At 38.1% G+C, this 27,233-nt stretch overlaps 1 protein-coding gene across 6 annotated transcripts in view; it reads left to right on the top strand.

Moving 5' to 3' along the window:
- The window catches only part of VPS13B (vacuolar protein sorting 13 homolog B), a 960,935-nt gene that overhangs the window by 290,208 nt on the left and 643,494 nt on the right, over window positions 1-27,233 (top strand). For all 6 annotated transcript variants that reach the window (XM_054017509.1, XM_054017507.1, XM_054017510.1 and 3 more), the window contains exons 18-19: window positions 19,318-19,452; window positions 20,336-20,509. In XM_054017509.1, the coding sequence (XP_053873484.1) occupies window positions 19,318-19,452; window positions 20,336-20,509 (309 nt within the window). The remainder of the gene's footprint in view (window positions 1-19,317; window positions 19,453-20,335; window positions 20,510-27,233) is intronic.

Raw genomic sequence — 27,233 nt, 5'->3', positions numbered from 1 at the left:
AGAGAGTCTTTATACACATCAGTAATGTGCTGTGCAATATAAGCTGAAATACATTCCACAAGGGAGGAAAACGGAATAGGTTACATACGCTGTTCCTAAGTGCAATGAATATAAAACTCCATTACTCACTTTAAGCAGGTGCTTTTTATATGAGGCTTTAAAGAAATATAAAACTGTTGGCGAAATGATTGGTTTGTACGGACACAACTCAACTTCCAGTGCTTTGACCAGATAAAAAGAGTCTAAAAATATTCCTAAAACATTTCTTTAATGGTTTCGGGGATTAAAGGTTAGTATCCTTCTGGTGTAAGAAACTGCCACTCCAGATGCTAAAGGTACTGTTTATTTTAACTACTCACTGATGATACAGAATGTTTTGGGAATAAATAAAAACATTTCTTACTCTTTTTTCCACTAAAATTAGAACACTCTGTTTTTAAGTTTAACTTAAACCATTCATATTTAAATTATTAGGGAGAATTCTATGATTTTTAACTGAAAACAAATGTGTAGATGTAGATAAGATAATTTGAGTGGATTTGAATGCTACTGAAATTAGAAATAAAATACACCTTTTGATGTGATGAAATTTTGACCTCCCTGGCTACAGAAGATTTGGAGTGAAGGTTCAGATTCAAGTATTATTTGGGTTTTTGTTTTGTTTTCTTGTTTAAACAGCCAATATTTCCCAAGAGAGAACAATGGTTGCTTTTAAATAATGTTGGTAAATAACTGCTCAACCTTTTCACATGTAATCCATACCACTTCTTACCTTTTCATTCCCTCAGGCTCCTTTCGCAATCACTGTTGTTCTCCAACTGTCCCATTTCCCATCCAGTGACTGTTTTCAACAGCAACCTGCATTGCCACAGCACAGTGTAGTGTATATCCCTATTGATGCTTCCCATTGGATCCCCACCACCTCTGCTTATTCTGCCACTATACCTGCTGTTTTTAATGTCCAGCCTATTAATGAAAAATGTCTATTCTTACATGAGCACCTTGATGACTAATTGTGTCTTTGCCTGAGACTCAGAATTCGTGCTCTCACCTCTTCATTTTATTTGAAATATCTTTTCCCATCTCATTCATTTTGAACAGTTCCGTTTCTAGACTTATAAAAGGCAAGTCTGTTGTTTTTGTCTCAATGTACACTAACACTTCAAATACATAACTACTGTTCTTACATCTTATTCAGCAGGGAAGTTCTTGATTTAACAGCTCTACATCCGTAGTTTCTCTGGTTTCATAACAATAGGCCTTTTCTACTGTAATCATCACTTAACTGTCAATATCTCTGGTGACAGCCGCTCTGACCACCTTGCTTCTAGCTTCCTTTACCTCATAAAGGTAGGATAGTAATGATCTTTTACATTTTCACACCATTAACCTCTATACACCTTAAATACCTCTCCCTTACTTTTTCTCATCTTGCCATTGAAGTTATCTGTATTAGTTTGTATCTCCTCTCCCTGACCCTTATCCTTTGCATCTCCTGTACCCCTCAGTTTTCTTAGTGAGTCTTTTCTCTCGATTCTTGATTTTACTAATGACCATGTTTCATTAATCTATTCTTCATACCTGTTACACTGTCCTTTTCTTGATTCTGGATCACTTTGCTCTCATCTGAGTTTCTACCAATTTCCCTTCTCCCACATAATGTGGTACACAGATAACTTCAATAAACTCAATTCTATCTGCTGGCATGTGGAGAGAAGAAAGTGCTTCTTGGACTTCTATAAAAAAAAACCTGGGAAGTCTAGTGTCTGTCCATTCTCTTTCTAGAGTGCAGATACATAGTTTCGTATCATGCATCACTGAGGAAACGAGTAACTCATTATCCTTGTTCCAGATTATTATTTTAGTAAAATTTGCTTTGTCCTTCCTTCAGAACAGGGGTTCTCAAACTTCATTGCACCACGACCCCCTTCTGACAACAAAAAAGACTACATGATCCCAGGAAGGGGGACCAAAGCCTGAGCCTGCACGAGCCCCAACACCCTGGGGACGGGGGCCAAAGCCACACCCAGAGCTGAAGCCCTTGGGCTTTGGCCCCAGGGAGTGGGGCTTGAACTTTGGCTTCGTCCCTGGGCCCCAGCAAGTCTAATGCCAACCCTGGTGACCGCATTACAATGGGGTCATGGCCCATTTTGGGGTCCTGACCCACAGTTTGAGAACTGTTGCTTTAGAAGGTTGAAAATATACCTGATCCTCTTGTTATTTTAAGGGCAGTTGTCTGTTTCTGTTCTTTATATGTTTGCAACCCTGAATCCACTTACAGCCTTTTTTTTTCACCTTCTAAGATCAGCTGTCATCCCTTTTTTTTTCACCTTCTAAGATCAGCTGTATCAACAATTCCATCTCCTCTGGTTCTTTCCCTGTCAGACTCAAAATAGTTGCTACTATCCATTTCATTGAAAATTTGCTCACCTTAATTTTGGTCTTAGTCATTAGTTAACTACTGCTCTCCAGTGCTCTTATCCTATTTTATTCAGGTTCTTACACTGTCCTTATCACTGTAGAATCTGAGCGAATTCCAGCAGTGCATTGAGCAGTATGGCTTAGGGCTTGTCTTCACTACCGCACTACATCGGCAGTGCTGCATGGTGAAGACGTGCTATGTCGATGGGAGAGCACTCTCCTGTCTACGTAATTACTTCATCTCAATGAGAGGCGGAAGCTATGTTGGTGGGAGAACGTCTCCCACTGACATAGCACGATGAAGACACCACTTTAAGTTGATGTAAGTTATAATGCTCGGGGGAGTAGGGGGGAGTTCACATCCCTGAGGGACATAGCTTACGTCGACTTAAGCGGTAGTTTAGACAAGCTCCAACATCTGTCACATGCGGTTCATTTTCTTTCATCCTCTTCCATGGGGGAGAATTGTGCATGCTGTGTAATGTTTTGTTTTTCTTTTTCTTTTTTTAAATATACATGCTGCTATATGTGTGTGAGAGAAGGCAAGGGTGAAAAAGTGTGCCATTCACTAGGAGCAGAAGGTGGTGAAGTTTGTGATGGGCTCCTGTAGGAGTTCATTCAGCTGTCTTAGACCAGTCCCCAAGAAATATTGCCTCCTGCATAGACCAGCATTCTCTTTATGGTAGTTTCATTGTGCCTGAGCAGTGGAGTTGTCAAACACAGTCTTCATCCCAGAGTTTAAGATGATCATTTAGATATTTTGAGGCCAGGCCATGGAGCAACTTGAGGATAAGGATTGAGGCCTTGAACTTGAGTCTATATTCTATGGAATAGTGGAGGCCAGGTTTTATGTGCTTATGGTACCCTGTGTTGATGAGGAGCTATGCTGTAGTGTTCCATACCAATTGGAGTTTTGTAAGAATGACTGGCTTCCTGACCATGTATATTGGATCGCTGTAGTCCAGCTGAGAGGTGATGAAGGTGTATATAATTGAGGCCAGATCATTATCTTCCAGGGTCGGATGGAGTCTCCTAGCCCGGGAGGTGGTAGAGATCATTATTTGTGGATGCTGCTATGTGAGAGCTTGGTGTCAGCACGGAACCCAGGAGCATTCCTAAACTACATACAGAATTGATCAATAATGGTTGTGTACCTTGGCTGCATACCCTTCAAAGAACTTTCCTCTTTTTCCCCAGCAACACTTCTGTCTTGTTCAGGTTCAGCTTCAATCAGATCTTCCAGTTACTGGACTATCTTAGTGGTAATGGTATGGTCATTTGTGGTAGGTAGAGCTGTATATTGCTGGCTCTTCAATCTGTGTCATCCTACCAATTTACCTATTGGCTGAATGTAGGTGTTGATAGGTCCGGAGAGAGAATTGATCCTTGTGGGACTCCACAAGTGAGGTGTTTGGAGTGTTTCCCATCACTGCTCATTGGGTGTGTCCCTTTAGGAAGGACTTACCCCATTTTCACCACAGTTGCCTGGGCCCCTATTGCTTCTCTTAGGTAGGACATGAGGATGAGAATGAAAGTTTTCCCTCTCTCCATTTACAGCAAGAGAGCATCCATCAATGCCACAAAAGCTGTTTCCATCCCATGACCTGGCTTGAGTCCGTCAATTAGATGAGCTTGTAGTTAGCTTTTGTTTGAGCTTGCGTAGGAGTGGAAGGTTTAATACTGAGCAGTAATTGGCTAGAATCATATGTTCAGGGTTGGTTTCTTCATTGTTGGTTGCACTATTGCATATTTGAAGGAGGAAGGAATTATTCTTTCCCTGAATGAGGCATTAATATTTGCCACAAGTAGCACAAGTTGATTATGACTCTTTTCCACCAACCAGGAAGGGCATGGGTCGGATTCATGTATCTAGGGTTGAGACTCCTTTTAGAGTGTCCAATACTTCTTCGTGAGTGAATGTACTGAAATCTAGGAATGTAGGCAAGCTGTTTGCTGCCTGGGTTGATGGAGTGGATCCATGCTGTTTGAGAAGCCTTCCCAAATGCACCTGATCTTTTCAGTGAAGTAATTCTTTGCAGTGCTTTGTGCTGGTTTCAGTTATGGGCTATTGACACTCAGGACTGATGAAGTGGTTTACCACATTGGATAGCTACTTAGAGTGGGATTTGGCATCTTCAGTGGAGGTTGATAGAAAGTTTTTCTTGGCCTGTAATACAACTTCAGAATAATCTTTGACATTCTCCAACCTGTTTCTTTCAGCTTTCGTTTTTCACCATAGGTGCTTGAGTTTCCAACCTCTTTGTCTCATCTGGTGCAGAGTATCAGAAAATCAAGGAGATATGTGTGAGTGAAGGGAAGGAATGAGCTGTATGGGGGTCAGAGTGTTCGTGGTTGAGGCTAGAGTAAGATGATAATTATTCACCAGATCATTGACACCTTGTCCTGTTGTGGAATGTTGTTCTGCTTCAGTATGCTTTGAAATTTGATTAAGTCTGAGTCTTTGTGTTTGAATCAGGGTCATGTGACTTTCTTGTCGTTTGGAATTGGACCAGTCTGTTTCTTGAGTAGTGGTGGGTGTATTGGAAGCATGTTGGCATTACAACAGAAATGATAATAGCAACAATAGTACTAAATAGGTTGAGTCTAGGAAAAGCGGGATGTAAATGGCTTCAGATGTCTCCTTGAAATAAGCTGTCTGTGGTCATGGTGCCTCTGCTGCCTTTATCTCCTTTGGAGGAGAGGGGTGAGAGGAAGCTAAATAGTTCTTACTATTAAACAGTGTATGAATTACAGCTGTAAAAATGTCCTCCTGGTTAGAAGAAGGTAGCAAAGGCTGAAGGAGCAGGAATGAAGCTAATGGCTCCTTCCCCATAAGAGAAGCGTCTTTTGGGAGCCTAGTTCCTTGTGGCGGTTCTTGAGCTGGAGGAAGTGACTTGGAGAGTCATCATAGCCTCATTTTCAAATTTTAGAAAATCTCTTTAATTTTTTCTTATTTTTTGGAAATGAACAGTGGTCCCTTCCATGCTGCCATGTCCTCGCTGGTGAAGGGAGGGAAAGAACAGCTAGAGAAGTGGGCACCATGAACCCTTTAAGGGTAGTAAAGCTCCCTGCTGCTGCTGTGACCCTACTGTTGGAACAGGACAAGTCCCCTTTATGGGTGCTCTGGCTCCTCAGCTACTTCCAGTTGGGCTTGTGGCATGTGGGATTGGCTACATTTGGTTCCCACTGCTGCTGTGTCACTTCTATGGGAAGGAGGGAAAGAAGCTCTGTCTCCAATTCTCTAACCAAGTTTTTTCACCTCTGTAACCAAGTACAAAACAACCTCGTTAAAACCACAATTCAACAAAACAGATAAGCATGTACTGAATTTCAAGCACATCAGTAGTCTGACTGAAGTCTTGTGGTTAGAGTTAAGCATGTAGTTATATTATTACTGGATCGAGATGTCAGGGCCTGATCTAACGTTCATTAAGACAGTGGGAATATTTTTATTGACTTCAATGGGCATTGTATTAGTCCCTAAGTTTTCTTTCATTTGGGTAAAAACTACTTGCTCCCATTCATGGATCTGTCTCTTTTCACCCAACTCTTAATCATTCTGATGTTTGTGTGCCAGTCTTCATTTTGTGTCCTGGCCATACCATCATTTCCTGCTATTGAATGCTTTAAATACTGAAGTCCTCTCTTTGAAGCCACCTCAAAAACATTGCTAGAATCCATTTGGGGCCCCTTTTGAAAATTTTAATCATGCCTTACTCATTTCCCATCTCATATTTTGCATTTCCCTCTTTTATGATCTTCATAAATCATTACTCTTTAAACTCAATGGGTGTTCAGATACTTAGTTCAGACTTTCTTGCCCTAAATAGTAGTAATATATCACCTTTATCTTTCATTCCCTTCACTGATTTCCTGTATATCATAAAATTCAGTTCAAAACTACCCTCCTGATTTTTCCACTAATCACTGCAAACTCATTACTTTACCAGTGCATTGGTAATGGATATAAAGGTTGCTAAGATCACCAATTAAGGAATAAATATTAAAAAAGAAAAAAATTTTTAGATTAAATTAGGGCTCACTATAAGTATCAGATTGACAGCCTTGGTGATTGAAGTCTTTAATTTAGCCATAAAGTGCCAGATTGTGGCTTGTCCTGCAGATGACATATGGAGGGGGGAGGTTGCAACCTTTGTACTCCTTCAAATTTAAGGAGTACCCAGTAGGAATGTGAGGAGGCCAGGCCTTGGCCCCAATGAATAATGCTGCCTTACCTATGGAAATCTTACTACACCATTCTAAGGGGTAACACAGTTGCTATGCTGTCCGGGAGCTCTAAGTAGCGTTTCTCCTTGAGGTCTTCCTGTACATATCCCTGGAAAAGAACAGCTCTGTGCACTTCTGGAGACTAATAGAATGAACATTAAAGTGAGTTATTGTACCGTATAGGGAGTATAAAATGTCAAGGCAGAGCTTTGGGAAATCTTTCAGCCAGTTTTCCAGTTCTGCAATATAGAAGAACAAAATTTCATGTATCTGGTGGTGGTATGTTTTACACTATGTGAAATATTCCAGTTCATCTAAAACAGAAAAGCTACATGTGACATACTGAGAGAAGAGTTTGATTTTGCTGAAATCTGCTCCACAGAAAAGCAGGTATCTTCTACAAAAGCAGTACAACCAGAAAAGAGTAATCCATCTCTGCATTCTTAACTGAAGCAAATGTAAAATCTGCTTGGGTCATACTACATCTCAGTAGTCCTGTATACTGACTATCTCCCTATAGTCTATGGTTACCATGTTGCTGAGGTAAGAAAGAAATTAGCTAAAGAAATTTGTCAGTTGTGATGGGAAAAAAAAACACATGATGAGCATGATTGCTCTCTCCTGCTTTCTCTCAATGAATTTGTTGATGTTGAACAACAGAGTGAAGTGAATCTCATAGCAATTCTATTGGAACATAGAGTTCTAGGGAGCAACACGTTTTCTCCTCACATTTTTTCCCTGTAGTTTACTTGCAAAAATTCCAAGAATCAAAGGACAACCCTGTATATAACTTGCATATTGTACTACCATCTTAATGGCACATTTGAGGACAAAGTTGCAACTTTGGTACAAGCAGCACTGTCTTCTTTGAAGAAGGGGATGTACTCATCCAAATGTTATGTGTAGTGGAAAACAGGAGAAATTAACACCAAGGGAGGTAATACTGCTACATAGATTCCAAGGCCAGAAGGAACCAGTGTGATTATCTAGTCTGACTTCCTATATAATACAGGTCATAGAACTTCCCTGAATTAATTCCTGTTTGAACTAGTGCATATCTTTTAGAAAAAAAACAATCCTGATTTTAAAATGGCCAGTGATGGAGAATCCACTATAACCATTGGTACGTTGCTCCAGTGATCAGTTATCCTCACTGTTAAAATGTGTGCCTTATTTCCCATCTGAATTTATCTACCTCAACTTCCAGCCATTGGCTTTGGTATATCTGTGTCTGCTAGCTTGAAGAGTTCATTATCAAATATTTGTTACCTATGTAGGTACTTATAAACTGTGATCAAGTTGCATCATAACCACCTTTTTGTCAAGCTAAATAGATATGTTCCTTGAGTCTATCACTATACTGTATGTATATCTTTTAATCATTCTAATGGCTTTTCTCTCAACCCTCTCCAATTTATTAGCATCCTTACTGAAATGTGGACATCAGAACTGGACACAGTAGTCTAGCAGTGGTTGTACCAGTGCTATATTATGAGGTAAAATAACTTCCCTGCTCCTGGAGATTCCCCTGTTTATGAATCCAAAGATTGCATTAGCTCTTTTGGCCATAGCATTGCACTAGAAGCTCATGTGCAGCTAATTATCGACCATGACCCCGTCACGCTGTCTGGAATGGCTCACAACCATGAATGCCAACCTCAGGGCAGAATACCAAGAAGCAGGGCAGAGACCCCAAACTGGCTGTATGTTCTATATGAAAGTTCACCAACCCAGTAACAAGTGTGAACTTCTAAAGCACTATAACAGTCTTACCATGGAATCACAGACCGTCCCCTTGAGGATTCCAGTCTATCTTGCCACCCAGGAAAACTGAACTTAGTGATAGATGGTTGCTATACACTACAGATCACAAAATATTCAGGTTGCTCCCAGTCCCAAGAGATCAGCCACTTACCCCAGGTCAGTTTATACATTAGATCTCATACCAAAGACAATACTAGTAGTCAGTCCTATAGTAAGCTATCTAAAGATTTACTAACTGAGAAAAGAAATGAGAGTTATTACAAGGTTAAAGCAGCAAATCTTTATACACAAATGAGTTACATTCTATGGTTCCAAAAAGTGACAGAGTTGTAGTGATGTCTGCTCTGAATGTCTTTTAGTGCTATCCCAGGTTGACCCTGGGGATCTCTGTTTCTGTTTCACATTTCCAGCCCTTAGAAAGTTCAAACTGCAAAAGAGATGACAATTAAGAGATGACTTTTTTTTTTTTTCTTGTAAGCTAATTTTATTTCCTTCTTCCAGAATTCAGGCTGATGTGATGCATCCTTTTGCAGGTAGCCTCTACATCGGTGTAAGGGGTAATTAGCAAAATCTTTCTATTGTGATGTCCCACAATGGTCCCTTTAGTTTTGGTAGCCCATCTGGGTTCACAGTTTCAGAGCAAACATGTTTTTACAGTTACAAAGCAAAATGTAAATATTTCCTTATAGCATGTTATAAAGATATTATAAGTGAGATTAATGCATGCAGCAATTTACAAACATTTCATAAAGTCTAAACACATTGTTATAAGTCCAATACTCATCTTAACAATACTAACACACAAGTGAAACAGACTGGTTTGCAGCAGTGAATTTGTCAGTGTTCAGCTGAGGCCTAAAGCCTTGGCAAGAGTAGGCATCTGTTCTGCCAGAGTCACAACCCACAAGTCTTTTTCAGAGCCATTGCTTCCCAGAAAAGAGCTCTCCCATCTTGTACGTATGGCCTCCATTCTTTGCTCCTCAATGTATACCTTTACATTTGTCCTCATTAAAACACATGCTGTTTGCTGTGCTCAGTTTACCAAGAGGTTCAGAACACTCTGTTAGTAACCCGTCTTCATTATTTATTGCCCCCTCCCCAAATGTTTTGTCATCTTCAAATTTTATCAGTGATGATTTTATGCTTTCTCCAGGTGATTAATAAAATTGTTAAACCAAGTAGGGTCAAGAACCAATTCCTGTGGGACTCCAGTAAAAATACACACACTTGATTATGATTTCCCATTTACAATTACATTTTGAGACTGAGATATTAGCCAGTTTTTAATCCATTCAGTTTGTACTATGTAAAAAGATCTGATTTGAGGCTGCAGGAAGAGTTTGTATTTTGTTTTCCTTACAGGCATAGTGTATATGATGTCTTTTATCCCCCCCCCTTTTTATTTAAATGAGCTACAACAAAATAATTTATGTGACTAAAGTTCTATATCCAAATGTCCCCACATAAGTTTAAGCAGGAAATTAGCTTGATGCACAAGTTTACATGCACTCCATTAAGTAGAGGGGTTTCAGACCTTGCCCCCAGCATTTGTTCATGTATGCAACATAGTCTTGAATAAACCTAAACATACTTTGGGTAGGAAACATCAAACTTTTGTAGTGCTGGTAATATTATTTTTGCAATGGTTTCGAAATTTGTGTTTTTTATTCAGACGTACACTGAAACATTTCTCAAATCTTACAGAGCATTGTTTGGTTGATACTAGCCTTTAAAATGTATTATACAGTGTAGTTGTAGCTGTGTGGGCCCCAGGATATAAGAGACAAAGTGGGTGAGGTAATATCTTTTATTTTACCAACTTCTGTTTAGAGAGACAAGGTGGGTGAATGTCATGTGTAAGACACAGGAAGTATTTGGCATATGATGACGTCACGTCCAGCCCTCCTGCCTTTTTGAGTAATGAAAAATTGTGTGTGTGTGTGTGTGTGTGTGTGAGAGAGAGAGAGTGTTAGATATATACAGCCTGAAATATCTGCATACAGCTGCTAGTTATGAACAAGTGAGGTCACCTAGGAATGATGTGTATGGCTTTTCCTTTGAGGGACATTGGCAGAGACTCAAAGAATTCTCAGGGGAGGGCAGGAGGAACTGCCAAAGGAGATGGTGAAAGAGTCTTAGAGAAACAAGACACAGCCATAGAAACAAGAACAAGATGCTGAGGAGGAGGGACTGATTTTCTTTGGCAAAAAGACCAAGGAAAATGAGGATGAAGGAGGAGCCAACTGAGTATCTTGAAGAGCGATGCAAACAATTTTGGTTCTGTTATTACCAAGCTGAGCTAAACTGGTGACTTAGAGTTTTGCATCTCGTCATCAATCACCTGAACTTGCCCAGTGAGTTGAAGGAAGTTATTTTTGGCTACTTTGAATGCTGAATGTTTTCTTTCAGGTTTGCGCTTATTGGTGTTGTAGTTCACTGAATTAACCTTAACTTCTTCTTTAAAGATGGACACCATACATACCACCCTTTAGCTGTTCAGTATATCAGGTGTTTTAGTGATACATATTTAGTTTAGTAGCTGAACTACCCTTTTCTTAGATATGTGCATTTTAACTTGCCTTTCAAGCTGTTTCATCCAACATCCTTATTTTTAAAACACCTTTCTCGAAATTTATGTCTTATAACTCTAAGCATGATCTCTCTGGCTAGAATATCACAGTTGTTTTGTAGAAAATGTTACTTAGTGGCTCAACCACACTTACTTCCTGAACCAACACCTGTGTGTAATTGAACACTAAATCACCAGTAGCCTCCTATTCTTGTATGCTCCAGAATAAGCCATTATACAAAACAATTATTTTAATATTAAGGAATTTTCTCCAAATGTGCTTTTCCACCAGTTTGGTTTTGGGAAATTGAATTTGGCCATTATTAATACACAGTAGTAGATATGGTTACCTCTTTGAATTCTCAACATTGAGTTTACTATCACTAGTCCAGTTAAAACTCTGGTAGTGTGTATATATTTGTGAGTTAGTGACTATGAATTAGTATTCTGATGTACAGATGTTACCTCTTCAGAAATATTATTTGGACCATATTTTTATAATCCTTTTCTATATACTACTTCCCAACCTCTATTACCTAATGTTTTAAATATATTTTTATTGAGGGGAAACAAGGCATATCACAAAGATTTCTACTACAGCTATAAGGGCTTTGATTTTACAAACACAGTATATTATCATTGAAGAAGTGGTTTAACAGATTGGGAAATAACTTAAAAAAAGAAATCCTTGGAAGGAAAGAATGATATAAATAAGGCTTTTCACATGAGAAAAAGAAGCAGGATTTGACCAATAGAATTTATTTTGGATAGGTCAGTGAAGACAGCTGCCCAGTGCACAGCATGTTTTGAAAAAATGATTTAGAAGCATTTAAAAAAGGTTAGAAAGTGGTGGTAGAAAATATAACATACCAGAGTCATTCCTGGTGTAACTGAGTTTACTTGAGTGATGTTACAGGATTGAATTTAGCCTCCTGACTATTGAACAAATCAATGTGAGTTGGAGTATGGCGTCTATCTTTTTCTTTGCCTTATCTTCAGAAATATATAACTGAGATTAAAAACATTCAGGAGAGGACATAAAAGATAATTTGAAGAAATACATATAATGACATTTGCATGTGCTAGGATTATTTTTCTGAAGGATTCAGAATTCTGAATGCCAAAAAACTGATCAGACCTACTTTTGATGGTTTCATATAAAACAAAAACAATGGAACTCTTGCTAACTTCGTTGAAAAGCATTAGGCATTTGTAATGAAATGAAAATACCTACAGTTAAATTCGATAGAATTATTTACAGTGCTAAATTATTTGTTTATGCATGGGTGTGTGTACATAATTGTGTACAAGCATGTAAAATAAAGTACACTCAAAGAACATTAGGTTGCAAAGGCAAGCACTAAAATTAGGAAATGCCAGATGTCCTGTGGAAAAAAATGTGAGATTATGTAATTAAAGACTGTTTATGCATAAGAGGGCTAGATTAAGGTTGCACAGGGAACCTTAATCCTGGTATTCCTAACTTTTGAGTGCTTGACTTTGCAACCTTACAGTTCTTTTAATGTAAGGTTTTTTAATGTAAAAAAAAATCCTGAAAAAATAGAAATTACATTGCGTTTAATCATACTGGCTCACATTGGTCATCAAGAAGCTTGGAATCTTTAGACCTACAAGGCAGATCTTTACCACTTGAGCTGACCGAGTAACTGATAGCAGTAGTAGGCTGTCTCTTTGTGAACCAGACACTTGGGAGTTAGGATACACACTGTTCAAGTGGGTTTCATAGGTATTTGCTAGATGACAGAGACATTTTGGGATTTAAGAATTCCGGGTTTTAGTCCATATTCTAGAGGAGAGTGTGCTGTAAAGGTTATAGAGTGGAAAGAAGCAAAGACAGGAGACACTCTGCCTCACCTAAGGATGCTGGCTAGAACCAGGACCCTCAAATGGGGTGAGATCAGACCATGGGGATTGCTTTCAGGACTGTTTGTTGTTTTCCATGGATTTGTAACTCTTGTGCTTTTAAGAGTTACAATTTCTTGTGGTTAAGAAATTCTTCTGTTAAGCCTGTGTTCATTGCTTTATTGCCAAGTTCTCCCTGAAGAACGTATCTAGGTGTGGAGAATATGGGAGCTGTACAGTATTTTTTATAAATATCATATGTCCTTATTTCCTTCTGGTTATCAGTTTGATATTAACCTTCCTGACTGCAAAGAGTTAAATCACAGGAGACAGTTAAAGTGAAACCATCAGGAAAGACTAGACAATGACAAAGATAAGGCTCACTGGGGAAAAAATATGGGAAGTTTCTGATTTCAAGATAACTCCTGACTAGCTCTTGCTAGTCTGGTAACGTGTATTCTTCCCAGACTCAAATTTAGGATCAAAGGGGATCCTAAACCTGAAAGATGCTAGCCTCAGGAACAAGGATGAGGGAGTGGGTTATCATCAATCTGAGGCTGACACTCAAACTAACTAAGGCTAGTTTACACTTACAGTGATGTGTAGAGTACAGACACTACACATGCAACTAGCATGCGTATAAATAGTAGTGTAGACAGTAAGACACAGCATAGGTGAGTAGAGTACACAAGAGTGCTACATGCCTGAACCCCTAGGGCGAGACAGCTCTCTACATGCCCAAGCAGTGCCTCCCATGTCAACATTGCTACTGTTAGCAGTGTAGCTTCCCACTGCCACCCCCAACCAAAGCTTTTCTTCACCATAGTAAAAGGCTCTGGCAGTGGGGAGCTACTAGAGCTTTTATCTGAGTTGTGTAGCTGCACATCACTGTGACAAGTGTGGAAACAGATTGCCTACATGTGTAGTGCCTATACTCTTCCATAAGTATAGACTTGGCCTGATAGTCACAGACAAAGAGACACAGGGACTGTAGCAAACAGGCTGGGTCTCTCAACCTAAAGGTTAAGTTTAGGTAAGGAAATAGGCATATAGGACTTTTTGTTGTGTTAACCCATTTTCCTAAATGCTATGTTCCCTTTGGCAATTAAATGCTACTTTTATTTAATTATGGTGTTTTTGAGTCATTGTAATCAGCTACTGCCACCAGTGCCTGGAGAAAGAAGGATTACAGGTGCCAGACCCAGTCAGATTAACATGGTTGGTAAACGGGGGTCTGCAGCCCACAGATCCAATCTAAGAGTGGTTAGACCATGTAGTTCAGTTCACAGTGTGTTGTAGAAAGCCAGACCTGGCACTCGAGGGACTAATAGGGGTGTAAGGTATGGCTCACCCAGTAACAATGGCACTAAGAAACCAGAGCTCCCACAGCGAGGCGGACTCCTAGGGGTTGGGGGTGGGGGAATGTGTCCAAGCATCTGGGCACTTGGGAAGTGTTTGGCATTGCTTTTGGGGTCTTGGTGGCTAGATGGTGGGGTCCCACTGCCCAAGAAGGGTGTCAGACACAGGATCTGCCTCTGGGCAAGACCCAGAGCTAGGGAGACCCAGAGCTGGGAACAGTGATCAGTCATTATCCAGACCCAAAGTGATTTAGAAGCACATGAGTTCAGCGGTTAGATTCAGTCACAACAGACTGGGGTCCGTCCAGAGAGCAGCATGGGTCCAGATTGTGACAGAGGTAGTTTCATCATTGTCGGCCATAGGGTTTCTTGAACTTTTCTCTGAAGAGTTTAGTACTGGACCAGATGGACCACTAGTTTCATCTAATATTGCAGAGGAAGGATGGTACAGTGGCTCGGGTGTTTGTTTGGGACTTGGACGACCTAGGTTAATTTATTGGCTCTGCCCCAGGCTTCCTATATGATATTGGATGAGTCAGTCAGTCTCTCTGCCCCAATTCACCATCTTTAAAATGGAAATATGAGTACTTCCCTACCTCACAAAGGCCTTGTGAGATACATGTTACAAGATTGTGAGGCACTTAGGTACTACAGTGGGAGCCACATAAGTACCTAAGATAGATAGATAGCTGTCACGGCTTATTCCCCACTCTGGCACTTTGAGTGCAGAAGGTGGGGGCCCGCAAGGATTCTAAAAATTAATACTGGCCACTCCAGGCTGGTATTAAACTCCCAAGGTTACAGCGTCTCTCTGACCTTGGATGGGTAGATGCTGCCACCACCCAGGTGCAAAAAAACACCCCCCCCCTTTTGAGAACCCAGGAAGGAGCACTTGGGAATTCCTTCCTGTGGGGTACCCTCAAGTCCTTTCACATACATCTCCCTCCCCCCCCCCCACCCTCCGGGAAGAGCTGTTGCCACCAGCTAATTAAACAACATATGCATAAACCTCTTAGGACACAAAAAAACCAATCCTGTTCTTTAAAAAGGTACATTTTGTTAAAAACAAAAAGAAAGAAAATACATCTGGAATTTAGGCTATTGCTAGATTTAAAAAGAGCAAATATAATAATTAAACATCAAGAATGGTTTTCTTGAGGTCCAGCTTAAAGGTTACAAGCAAAACAAAAGCATCTGGGGTTAGCACAGAGGAGTCCACAAGCCATACAGAAATAAAAGAAATAAACCTAATCATGTCTTCCTAGACATTCCATGATCTACGTACATATCTGGGGTTTCAGATAAGTAGGTTCAAGGTATGATTTGATGATTTTTCAAACCTGGTTTAAAGCTTCTTACAGCATTGCTGCTCTGTGTCTCCTCTCTCCAGAGAACAACAGACAGACAGACACAAAGGGAAAGTTTCTTCCCAATTTTAAAAAGTTCTAGCCCTCCTATTGGCTCTTTTGGTAAGGTACCAACTCCCTACCTAAAAAAAAGGGCTTTTTTAACCCTTTACATGTAAAGCATGTAGAGAACAGCTACTAACAGGGATTTTGTAGCTAACTGGCTGGCTGGATGTCCATAAAAGGGATCTACCCTCCCCCCTTCATTTATCACAATAGCAATTTCTATATTCGTATCATGTATTGGTGTCTACTGGACTAGAAGTTCTAATTATTTGACTCCCTACAGTTTGTTCTGTGATATTATAATTATTGATATATACATAACTTCACTTGTACATAAGCTGTCCTTAGCAAATGTAATTGCTTTACATAAGGGACTTTGGTACTCTCCGCTTTTCCCCATAGCTCCTAATTTAAATAATACTCCCAAAGCTTTCCCCAATACTATAACCCTTACAGTAGTTGTCATTGTGTGAAAGCCCTAATAGGTTCATTTGGTATTCAGTGTTACCATTCATGTGATTGTATTAATTGACTGTAGAGGGATTACTCGTGTTATTTAATTTTTAGTCTATTCCCTGGTACAGTTATATTGAAAAGGACTCTGAGCAGCATGATTATACATGCCCAACTGAATATGCTCTAGTATCTAGACAATGAAATGCACTAAGCACAGAGTTTCGGACTTATTTTGAATTTTCTGCCTATTGTCATTTTGTAAATTAAGTGTATGTTTTTTTCTTGTTTACTTAAAATAATCAAAAGAATCATCTTTAGTGCAAGTGTCTTTGAGAGCCAATCCAAGAAAATATAATCTGTTAAGTATTTAGGGGACTTAAAATATATATTTATCCAGTTGCCCTAATGTCTCCATCTATCAAGAAAATATATATCAAAGTGCTTTAAAAAAAAAAAAAAAAAAAAAGTATTTTTGCCTGATGGATCATAATAGTTTCTTTGTATAAATATGGATTCTGGCAGAAATACTGTTTTAGCTATGCACAGAAATGATCCCCATAATTAGGCTAATCCTTGCATAATGAACAAAATGCTTGCCAAATCTAATTTTTGAATTCAATATCAGTTCTGTGTAGGGAAAAAATAATTTATAAAATGGTAACTTCAATTTCTCTCCCGCCACATGCTCTTTACAAGTGTCAAACTAGTTTTTTTTATAATTTGTAAGTAAATGTAGTTTTTCTGATGGTGAAAGTCTATGGAATAATAGGAGTACTTGTGGCACCTTAGAGACTAACAAATTTATTTGAGCATATGCTTTCGTGGGCTACAGCCCACTTCATCAGATGCATAGAATGGAACACACAGAAGATATTTATACATACAGAGAACATGAAAAGGTGGGAGTAGCCATACCAACTGTAAGAGGCCCATCAATTGAGATGAGCTATCATCAGCAGGAGAGAGAAAAAAACCTTTGAAGTGATAATTGAGATGACCCATAGAAAGTGTGAGGATATTTTAACATGGGGAAATAGATTCAATTAGTGTAATGACCCAACCACTCCCCCAAATCTTTGTATTGCCTGTAAACTTTACCTGTGATGATTTTGTTTTCTTCCAGGTCACTGATAAAAATTTTAAGCAGAGTACTCCAGAAACAGACGCCTGCGGAATCCCTCTAGAAACACACCCACTTGATGACAATGCCCCATTTATCATTATATTTTGAGACCTATCACTTAACCAGTTTTTAATCCATTTAATATGTGCCACGTTAATTTTAAAAATTAGGGCTGTCAAGCAATTAAAAAAATTAATCACGATTAATTGCACTGTTAATAGAATACCATTTATTTAAATGTTTTTGGATGTTTTCTACATTTTCAAATATATTGATTAGTATTACAACATAGAATATGAAGTGTACAGTGCTCACATTCTATTTATTTTAATACAAATATTTGCACTGTAAAAAACAAAAGAAATAGTATATTTCAATTCATGTAATACAAGTATTGTAGTGCAAGCTCTTTATCATGAAAGTTGAACTTACAAATGTTGAATTATGGACAAAAAATAACTGCATTCAAAAATAAAACAGTGTAAAACTTTATTTTTTTGCCTAGAGACTGTCCGGTTTGGCCAATATATATGGCAGAGGGGCATTGCTGGCACATGATGACATATATCATGTTGGTAGATGTGCAGGTGAACGAGCCCCCGATGGCGTGGCTGATGTGGTTAGGTCCTATGATGACTTGAATAGATATGTGGACAGAGTTGGCATCAGGCTTTATTGCAAGGATAGGTTAGTGTTTATGTTGTATGGTGTGCGGTTGCTGGTGAGTATTTGCTTCAGGTTGGGGGGCTGTCTGTAAGCGAGGACTGGTCTGTCTCCCAAACCGGACAGTCTCTACGCAAAAGAATAAATGGACACAAATCTGACATCAGGAATCATAACATTCAAAAACCAATGGGAGAACACTTCAAGCTCTCTAACCACTCCGTGACAGACTTGAAGGTGGCAATGTTGCAACAAAAAAACTTCAAAAACAGACTCCAAAGAGAGACTGCTGAACTTGAATTAATATGCAAAATAGATACAATTAACTTAAGTTTGAACAGAGACTGGGAATGGTTGGGTCATTACACTAATTGAATCCATTTCCCCATGTTAAAATATCCTCACACTTTCTATGGGTCATCTCGATTATCACTTCAAAGGTTTTTTTCTCTCTCCTGCTGATGATAGCTCATCTCATTTGATTGGCCTCTTACAGTTGGTATGGCTACTCCCACCTTTTCATGTTCTCTCTATGTATAAATATCTTCTGTGTGTTCCAGTCTATGCATCCGATGAAGTGGGCTGTAGCCCACGAAAGCTTATGCTGAAATAAATTTGTTAGTCTCTAAGGTGCCACAAGTACTCCTGTTCTTTTTGCGGATACAGACTAATATAGCTGCTACTCTGAAACCTGTTATTATGGAATAATAGTTGACTTGAGCCATACATGGTGTGGGTGGGTGATGTTGTTTAAGCTTCCCCATAGAACTCTGCCAATGTACCTAAGTCCTGACCTGCAACATCCCCTGCTGTTACAGTTCTAGGGGTTTCTTCAGAAGAGATTGCCAATAGCACTGATTTGTTCCAAACTGTGTCTTAGCTTTCTGTGTGCACAAATGGGGACTCAGAAGAGACCACCAAACTTATTTAACGTGTGACCTAAGGCAAGATTTGAACTCTAGTTTCCGTAGTGAAATGGCAAGTGCACTAACCTGCTGTGCTACTCAGCTGCATGTATTTAATGTTTTGATTTTGCTACTGAATGAAACCCTGTTTTCTAAGTATCATCTGAAAACATTTTTAGTTATTTAAGATCCTCAAATTAAAGGATTATTATAATAATGTTGATAGAGAGCAGTTTAAGTGTCATGGCTGAATTATAAAATGAAACAAAATTATCTGGATTTGTGTATATACATATTTATTCTAAAAGTTGTAAGTTGCCATATGTGTATGAAAATAAGAACAAATAAATATTTTGTGCATTATTATATGTATATGTATAAAAGTATATAACAATATTCTCTCACTTCACAAAGTTAGCTATGAATAGCAGCAAAAATGCTATAAGAACATCTAACATGGATAATTAAAGTATAATTAAGTTTAAATACCTTGGTGAAGGAATATAAAAATATTTAAATTCAACAGGCTAGTACATTTGCAGTTTTCTTTTATTAGGTGTGAAATCTAAGAATCCCCTGCCAACTCTTGAGGGCTCAGTCCAGAATGTTGAATTGAAGTACTGCAGCACATCATTGGTCAAATGTGCCTCTGGGACTGTGGGATCAATAAAAATTTGTGCCAAAGCCCCAGGTATGTGCAGCTGGACCATGTAAAACTTTATTGCCTGTATAGGAGAATTGGCCTTGTTTTTTACAAGGAGGGTTACTGAAACAAGAATTTACTCATTGTTCCTATGAATCAGAGAGGGGTTTTTTTGTATTCTATTTTTTTTAATTGTGCCAGGATGATACATCATGGCTATAGTAAATTCAATTTTTATGACAAATAAATAAAATTAAAACTTGTTGGATTTTGAACTCAAAAACCAGAGTCTAACAACATTGAAGAAAATAGATATGAAAACTGAACTTTCAAATGATACAGCACATTTGTGTTTTGCCCAATATATAATTATGAATGTATATTATGATTTTTTTAAATCTGTCTCATCATTTCCAAATAAGACACAAGTAAAATTTTCAGTTATGGAGATTTTAAGAGGTTTTATGGTATAATGAATCTTTACTGCTTCTAGTGAAGAGAGGTGTATACAGTAAATATTTTCAACCAATACAAATACCTTATGTAGTCAGTGTTTAGAGCTTTTTCAACATAGTAATTATAATTAAATGTGATTTAGGAATTCCAAGGTGATTGTTGAGATAAGTGACTATTTTATTAGTCAGAAGATAGTAATTTACTAATTATTTAATGAGACTTGATTGATTTATCTGGGAACATTATTTAAAATTAAATTTTAATTTAAATTCTTCTGCATACAAAGACATTTGAAAAATAACTTTATAAGGAAGTTGATTACTTCTAACAAGTTTATAAATGCTGTTCATTCTTTGTATTTTGTCACTTTGTTCTATACTTGTGTATTTAATAGCTGCCCTGCTCAGGCCAGTGAAAGTAAGTGTTGAATTACCTTGTTGTTAGAAAAGGTGTAAAGAGTTTAATCTTTATTTAGGTGATGTTGGAAAAGAGAAGCTGATTCCTTTAATTCAAGGCCCTTCTGACACCAGAGACCTACACAGCAGCAAATGGCTCAATGAAAGTAGAAAGCCAGAATCTCTCTTGGCTCCAGATATGGTAGCCTTTACAATCCAGAGTCCACAGTATATGGACTACTGCCATAATTCTGGTAAGTGCAAAACTCTTGTTAAGCTGGTATCACATTACTTTTTCATATCCAATGTAGTTTTCGAAAGGGGGATTTGATATAAAATGTGCCAAATGCCCAGAGTATCTGTTTCACATACTGCACACACTATAACTTCACTCTAGTTCACTCTGAAACTTAAAAACAAAACACACCATTGTAATATATATTCTCTTAGATAGTGCATGCCTAATTGACTTCGTTTGCTTTTTGAAAAAATTATATACTGTCTTCTGCCTACTTTTTTTTAGTTTGACAAAATCTATGTTGTAGATGTTAATTTTATTCTAGTTTCTTATCTAACTAGGGTTTCATATACAGAAGCAACAAGTTAGTTCCTGAGTTGACATTGGATTCAAAATGGCTCATGTAAATCTGTAGCATAAATAATTGCCATTAAAAATTTGTTAATCCATATAGAAAAAAGTGACAGCTCTGGAAACAGTTTGGAAACCATACATTTAGCCTCATCTATCTTGCTACAGTGCTAGAGATTTAAATGGTAAGCAAGTCTAGAGTCTCTGAATAGCTTGTATAGGAGTTGAAGGAAGTTGCTGGTTTGAAAGGTTTGGTAATGCTTGTGTAGGTATGAGCACTCATGTGGCATTCTCATGAATTCTGTGACATTTAAACAAAACATTGACCACTAGTGGTCTGTTTAAATGGACATTGTCAATTTGAAATCCAGTTAGTTAAAAACAATTATGTAAAAGCCATTTCAGGTACTGTATTTGGTCTTACATCCCCCTGCTAATATGTGTTGATGTAGTAATCGCATTTTCCTATTTTTAAAATGTTGTTCTCACCCTTGACACTGTTTTAAAGATCAATGCAAAGAATATGGGAAGTTGACAAATATACTGATTTTACCAGGGAAACAATAAAATTAACTGCACACAAAGCACTGCAAAACAAAAATAAACTTCTGAGAGAACAAAATACACATGGAGGCTACACTAGGATCCCTTTGAATACCTTGTCCTATGTGTGCTGTATGTAGTCTGTATTTTTTTTTTGACTTCCCCTTTTCCTTCCTTTGAAAACCTTCTGAACATCTACCTATTCCTCAGCAATTTTCTCACTTCAATCACTGCACACCACTAACTGTTCATGGCATTTGTTCATGACATCTGTATTGTTTTGTACCTTTTATGTCTTTTCTTCGTAAGTTTCTCAGTCAGAGGTTCCCATGTTTGACTAGCACATATGACTCATTTTAAAGGACTGTATATACCTACCATCACTATATAAATTAAAATTATTATTATTTAGAGTGTTTAAATATATTTTAGATCACCATGAAAGTAGTTCCATTTAATATTTGAACTTTTAAAAAGAAATTCAATTGATTTTTGGAAGAGGATGTTTGAGAGAATTGAAAACAAAAAACAAATATAGGGCCAGATTTATGTACGTGGACACTGAGAGGCCAGTTGAAGTGAGGCAGCAGCAAAATAAGTTCTAATAAGGACTTACAGTAACTATTGTGTAGGTGAATTGACAAGAATAATTAACAGATGTGTGAGTTTAAAATGCCATAAATCAAGTAGCCAGTTTTTCTTAGCAAATTGGAGAGTTTCAGAAAAGAGCCACAAAAATGATTGAAGGATTAGAAAAATATGCTTCACAGCAATAGACTCAAGGAGTTCAATCTGTTTAATTTAACAAAGAGAAGATTAAGGGGTGACTTGATCACAGTTTATAAGTACTTACATGAGGAACAAATATTTGATAACATGCTCTACGGCCAAAATGCTTCTGAAATAAATGTAGTCAAACTTTACTAATTCTGGGTCACTGAGAATGAAAATGATGCTTAAAATTGTTGATTGGCTCTAGTTTTCAAGATATGCTATTGGGTCACTATATACGACCTTTGACTTGGGAATGGCAGAGGATAAGTGAGTTATAAAGGGAAGGGATCTCAATTTAAACCAGAAATGACTAAAATACATCTTTGACTGGATCTATGAATAAATCTATGACTAGGTTTGGACAGTACTTGCTTTTTAGGCAAAACAATGAATGATGCAATCTGAAGCTGGTATTGCGTCATACATGATATGAATTGCATCATGTTATTCCTAGAAGTCATGGATGATGCAATCATAACGAAGCTTACATCACTCTGCTGAACAAATTGCCCTATATCAGCTGTAGAAATCATACAGTGTCGTGCTCTCTTATTTGTCAGTGTTTGATTTTGCAACGGGACACATTTCTGTTTAGCCAAAGTGAGCAGAGATGCCTCGTACTTGTGTGAAGAGTACAGATAACTTCTGCTATGTTTGTGGTGAAGTGACTTTTGCATCACTAAAGCACAATATAACCGCTATGGTTAAGAAAGCCTATCACCTTTATTTTGGCTGCAAAATTGGAGATCAGGACAAGAGGTGGGCCCCACACATATGCTGCAACACTTGTGCAACAAATCTTCTCCAGTGGTTGAACAGGAAAAGGAAATCTATGCCTTTTGCAGTGCCAATGATTTGGAGAGAGCCAACAGATCATACCAGCAATTGTTACTTCTGCATGGTGCCTCCAGTTGGGAAAGGTGTGTCAAAGAAGAAAAAGTGGACTGTGCGTTATCCAAACATTCCATCAGCTATACGCCCAGTACCCCACGGAAGAGGACTGCCAGTTCCTGATGCACCAGAATCATTCTCACTTGAGTCAGACGAGGAAGAGGATGAAACTTCTGGTCCTCGACCGTCAATGTCACAGGACCCACATTTTCTCCCATCCTCCTCCTCTGAACCACACCTCATAACACAAGGTGAACTGAATGACCTTGTCAGGGATTTGGAACTACCCAAGAGTAAGGCAGAGCTGTTGGGCTCCAGACTACAGCAGTGGAATCTCCTGCAGGTGATGTTAGGGTTTCCATGTTCCGTGACCGTCAAAAGGATCTTGTCCCATTCTTCTTCATGGAAGGTGATCTTGTAGCCTGCAACAACATCGATGGTGTGATGGCAGCCCTCAACATCATTCACGATCCAGATGAGTGGAGACTGTTCATTGATTCATCGAAGACGAGTCTTAAAGCTGTTTTACTGCATAATGGCAATGTTTTGCCATCAATTCCAGTTAGTCATGCAGTACATATGAAGGAACCCTATGACAACATGAAACACCTTTTGAGGTGCATAAACTATGACCAACATCAGTGGCAGCTTTGTGGTGATTTGAAGGTTGTTGCTCTCTTGCTTGGTCTGCAGACTGGATACACAAAGTACTGCTGTTTTCTCTGCAAATGGGATAGTCGTGCAAGAGATTCCCACTACATCAAGAAAGATTGGCCACTCCGACAGTCATTGGAGCCTGGGAGGAAAAGTGCTCAGCATCCACCACTTGTTGAATCAAGGAAGATTTTGTTACCACCCTTCCACATCAAGCTGGGTCTGATGAAGAACTTTGTGAAGGCCATTGACAAAACACAAGCAGCTTGCAAGTACCTCCATGGAAAATGTCCAAGGTTAAGTGAAGCTAAGATAAAGGAAGGTGTCTTTGTTGGTCCTCAGATTCGTGAACTTCTTTGAGACGATGCATTTGACCATGCACTGCGTGGCAAGGAAAAGACGGCATGGAAAGCCTTCCAGTTAATGTCAATAAATTTTCTCGGAAACAGCAAGGCAGACAACTACAGGTTGTTGGTGGAAAACTTCCTCAAGGCATACAAAAGCCTGTGTTGCAACATGTCACTAAAGATACATTTTTTTGCACTCTCATCTAGATTTTTTTCCACTGAACTGCAGAGCAGTGAGCGACGAGCACGGCGAGCGATTTCACCAGGACATTGCAACAATGGAGAAACGCTATCAGGGCAAATGGAGCCCATCAATGCTTGCAGACTATTGCTGGACAGTGACAAGAGACGCTCCATTTAATGAATATAAGAGACAAGCCAAGAAGTGCTGAGTAGACACTGAATAGGACTAAACTATGTACATAATATTTTTTTGCCTTTTGTTTCATAATAAATTTTATTTATATAACCCTTTTGCTGATTTTTAAAGTGTTACATAAACAGGACAGGTGAAATATTATCATGTAAAACAACCATAAACACATGAAAAGACCTAGGTTTACAATTTATGATTAAAACTCTACTACTACACATTATACATAAACACAAAATGTAAAAACTTAAATATCTTAGAAACAGTAGCCAATCAGTTGTTTTAATTGTCATATTTGAATTCAGCACATCAAAATACATAATAAATAGCACATTTTATCTCTGAAGCAGATGACTTCTCAAAAATTGTAGACCAGTGTAATAGGCTATTCAATCTAGCAGAGAAAGGCATAACACAATCCAATGGCTCGAAGTTGAAGCTAGACAAATTCAGATCGCAATAAGACAATATGAGGGTAATTAACCATTGGAACACTTTAGCAAGCATGGATGGATGACTACTCCATCACTGGCAATTTTAAAGTCAGAATTAGGTGTTTTTCTCAAAGATATGCTCTAGGAAATATTTTGGAGAAGTTCTATGGCTTGTGTTATATGGAAGGTCAGAGTAGATGATCACAGAAGTCCATTCTGGCCTTGGAATCCATGAATCTATAAAATTGAAAGGTTGCTAAAGAATGTGCAATGCTGAAAATGGACAATTTTTTATCCTTTCCTTTCCTTTTTTTTGAATGAGGCCGTGACAGCTACATATGCACAAAGTATTTGTTTTCCATTTATGAGCATACAAAGGGTGTTGTGAGCATCATCTGAAGCCACTGACAGAAACCATTAAAGCTAAATTGGATAGTTTGAGAGCTATAAACTAAGTTGGGATAGATATGGAAAATGAAGGGGTATTGAAAGATTATGATGCAACCAATTTAGAAGAAGAATGGAAAAGTTCCTATCAGAGGAGAAATAGAAACAATTGTTCTCTACTGATAATTTGATACTGAAGAACATGGACCAGACAATATATGATCCAGATAAAGAGAAAAGGATGCTGTGCTACCCTTCTGGGAATCCAGGCAAGACATATGACCAGAAAGGCCAAAGATAGATTAATTCCAGATAAATTTCTCCGTGGCCTATATAGGAACTAGTGACAAGATATATTAATTAGAATAAAGGACAATTTTCCAGATCTTGGAAGAGAATTGAAAATATCTTGCAGATGAAGTTCTTAAAGTTCCTTCTATTACGAGTATGAGTAAAGGAAGAATGACTAACTTAATTTTGCACCTGTGGTGTAGACAGGAGGTTTTGGCATTGTACAGAACTGATTGCTTTTTGTAATGAGATGACTGGGTTATAAATCTCTACTTAGATTGGGAATCAACTTCTGGTATACACAACTAGTGGAGTGGGTAGACTGTCTATAAACTGGGTATAAATTGCTAGGAGGAGACTGTGCAGCGTTAAAAAAAAAAGAGTTAATATTCATTTGGAAGTACATGCCAAGAAAATGTTATCAAAAAGTGAATAATAATAATTAATTAATAATAAACCCTACATTAACATTTTTGTGTCTATTTTCAACTTAATGAGTTGATGGTGGAAGGAGTAAGATAATACAGAATTAATATTAAATTACAGTGATTGTAACCTAGTAGAGAAACCTGTATCTTGGTAAAATGACTTTTAACAGGAAAAAGGAAAAATTATATATAATAGCCCGTTTGTATTTGCAGTTTCTTAACAAGGGCTGATTCTTTTGGTAGTGTTTTTTGTTTACATTTGTGTGTTTACAAAAAAGTGTGACAGTGGTATCCGTTTGCCTTGTGTAGATAGCAAAGTATTTTCTAATATAAAAATAACAGTTAATTATGATTTTACTAACAATAGTTCTGGCCCTTAAATGTAACTTTGTATGTTAATACCCTTAATTCTGTCATCATTCATCTGTTTCAATAGATCGCTCAGTGTTTTTTTTAAATAGTCTTTGGTCCCATGAATATTTTTGTAGCATTAGTGCTCCCTCACCTTTGTCTAGATCACAGCATATCTATGATATAATAGAGAGGGGGTGAGTGGCAGGATTTTCCTTGTTAAGGGACCTAAGGTTTGGTAATGCCCTCCTACCTGTATCTGAAATAGCCTGGGTATATTGACTTTCAAAAAAAGGTGTGGTGCCCATTAGTTTCACCTGGCGTTTGAAGACTGATGGGGGACTTTGAAGATGAATGGTAGTGCTAGGCTATGTCTACACTATCGGCTAAATTGGCACTGCTGCAATCAATGCAGCGGTGTCAGTTTAGTGGGTGTGGTGAAGACATACGTTGATGGGAGAGTGTTCTCCCATCGACATCTGTACTCCACCTCCACGAGAAGCGGAATCTGTATCGACAGTAGAGCGTCTCCTTTCGACAGTGTACAGTGTAAGACACCGTTGTAAGTTGATCTAATTTACGGCGACTTCAGCTACGTAATTTATGTAACTGAAGTAGCGTAACTTAGATTAATTTACAGTGTTAGTGCAGACCAGCCCTTTGTGTTGAATTATGAGATTCTACTGAAAAGATGGGGTGAGCTGATTAAACTGTTTTATTTTGTACTATTAAATAATTGGCAAGGCACTCACAGCCTTTGTACAGACAGTTTTTATTACTTAAATCAGAAGGCAATAAAATAAATATGATTAGTAAATGATCTTCTTTGAACTGAACTTAAATATTGAATACTACAGTAGTGAAGCAAGGAAGTAAACAAAAGCAATAGTGTTAATTTTGGGTTCATTTGATATAA

This window comes from Malaclemys terrapin, chromosome 2 (assembly GCF_027887155.1).
Source record: "Malaclemys terrapin pileata isolate rMalTer1 chromosome 2, rMalTer1.hap1, whole genome shotgun sequence".
Lineage (NCBI taxonomy): Eukaryota > Metazoa > Chordata > Testudines > Emydidae > Malaclemys > Malaclemys terrapin.
This window is presented reverse-complemented; position numbering and strand designations above follow the sequence as displayed.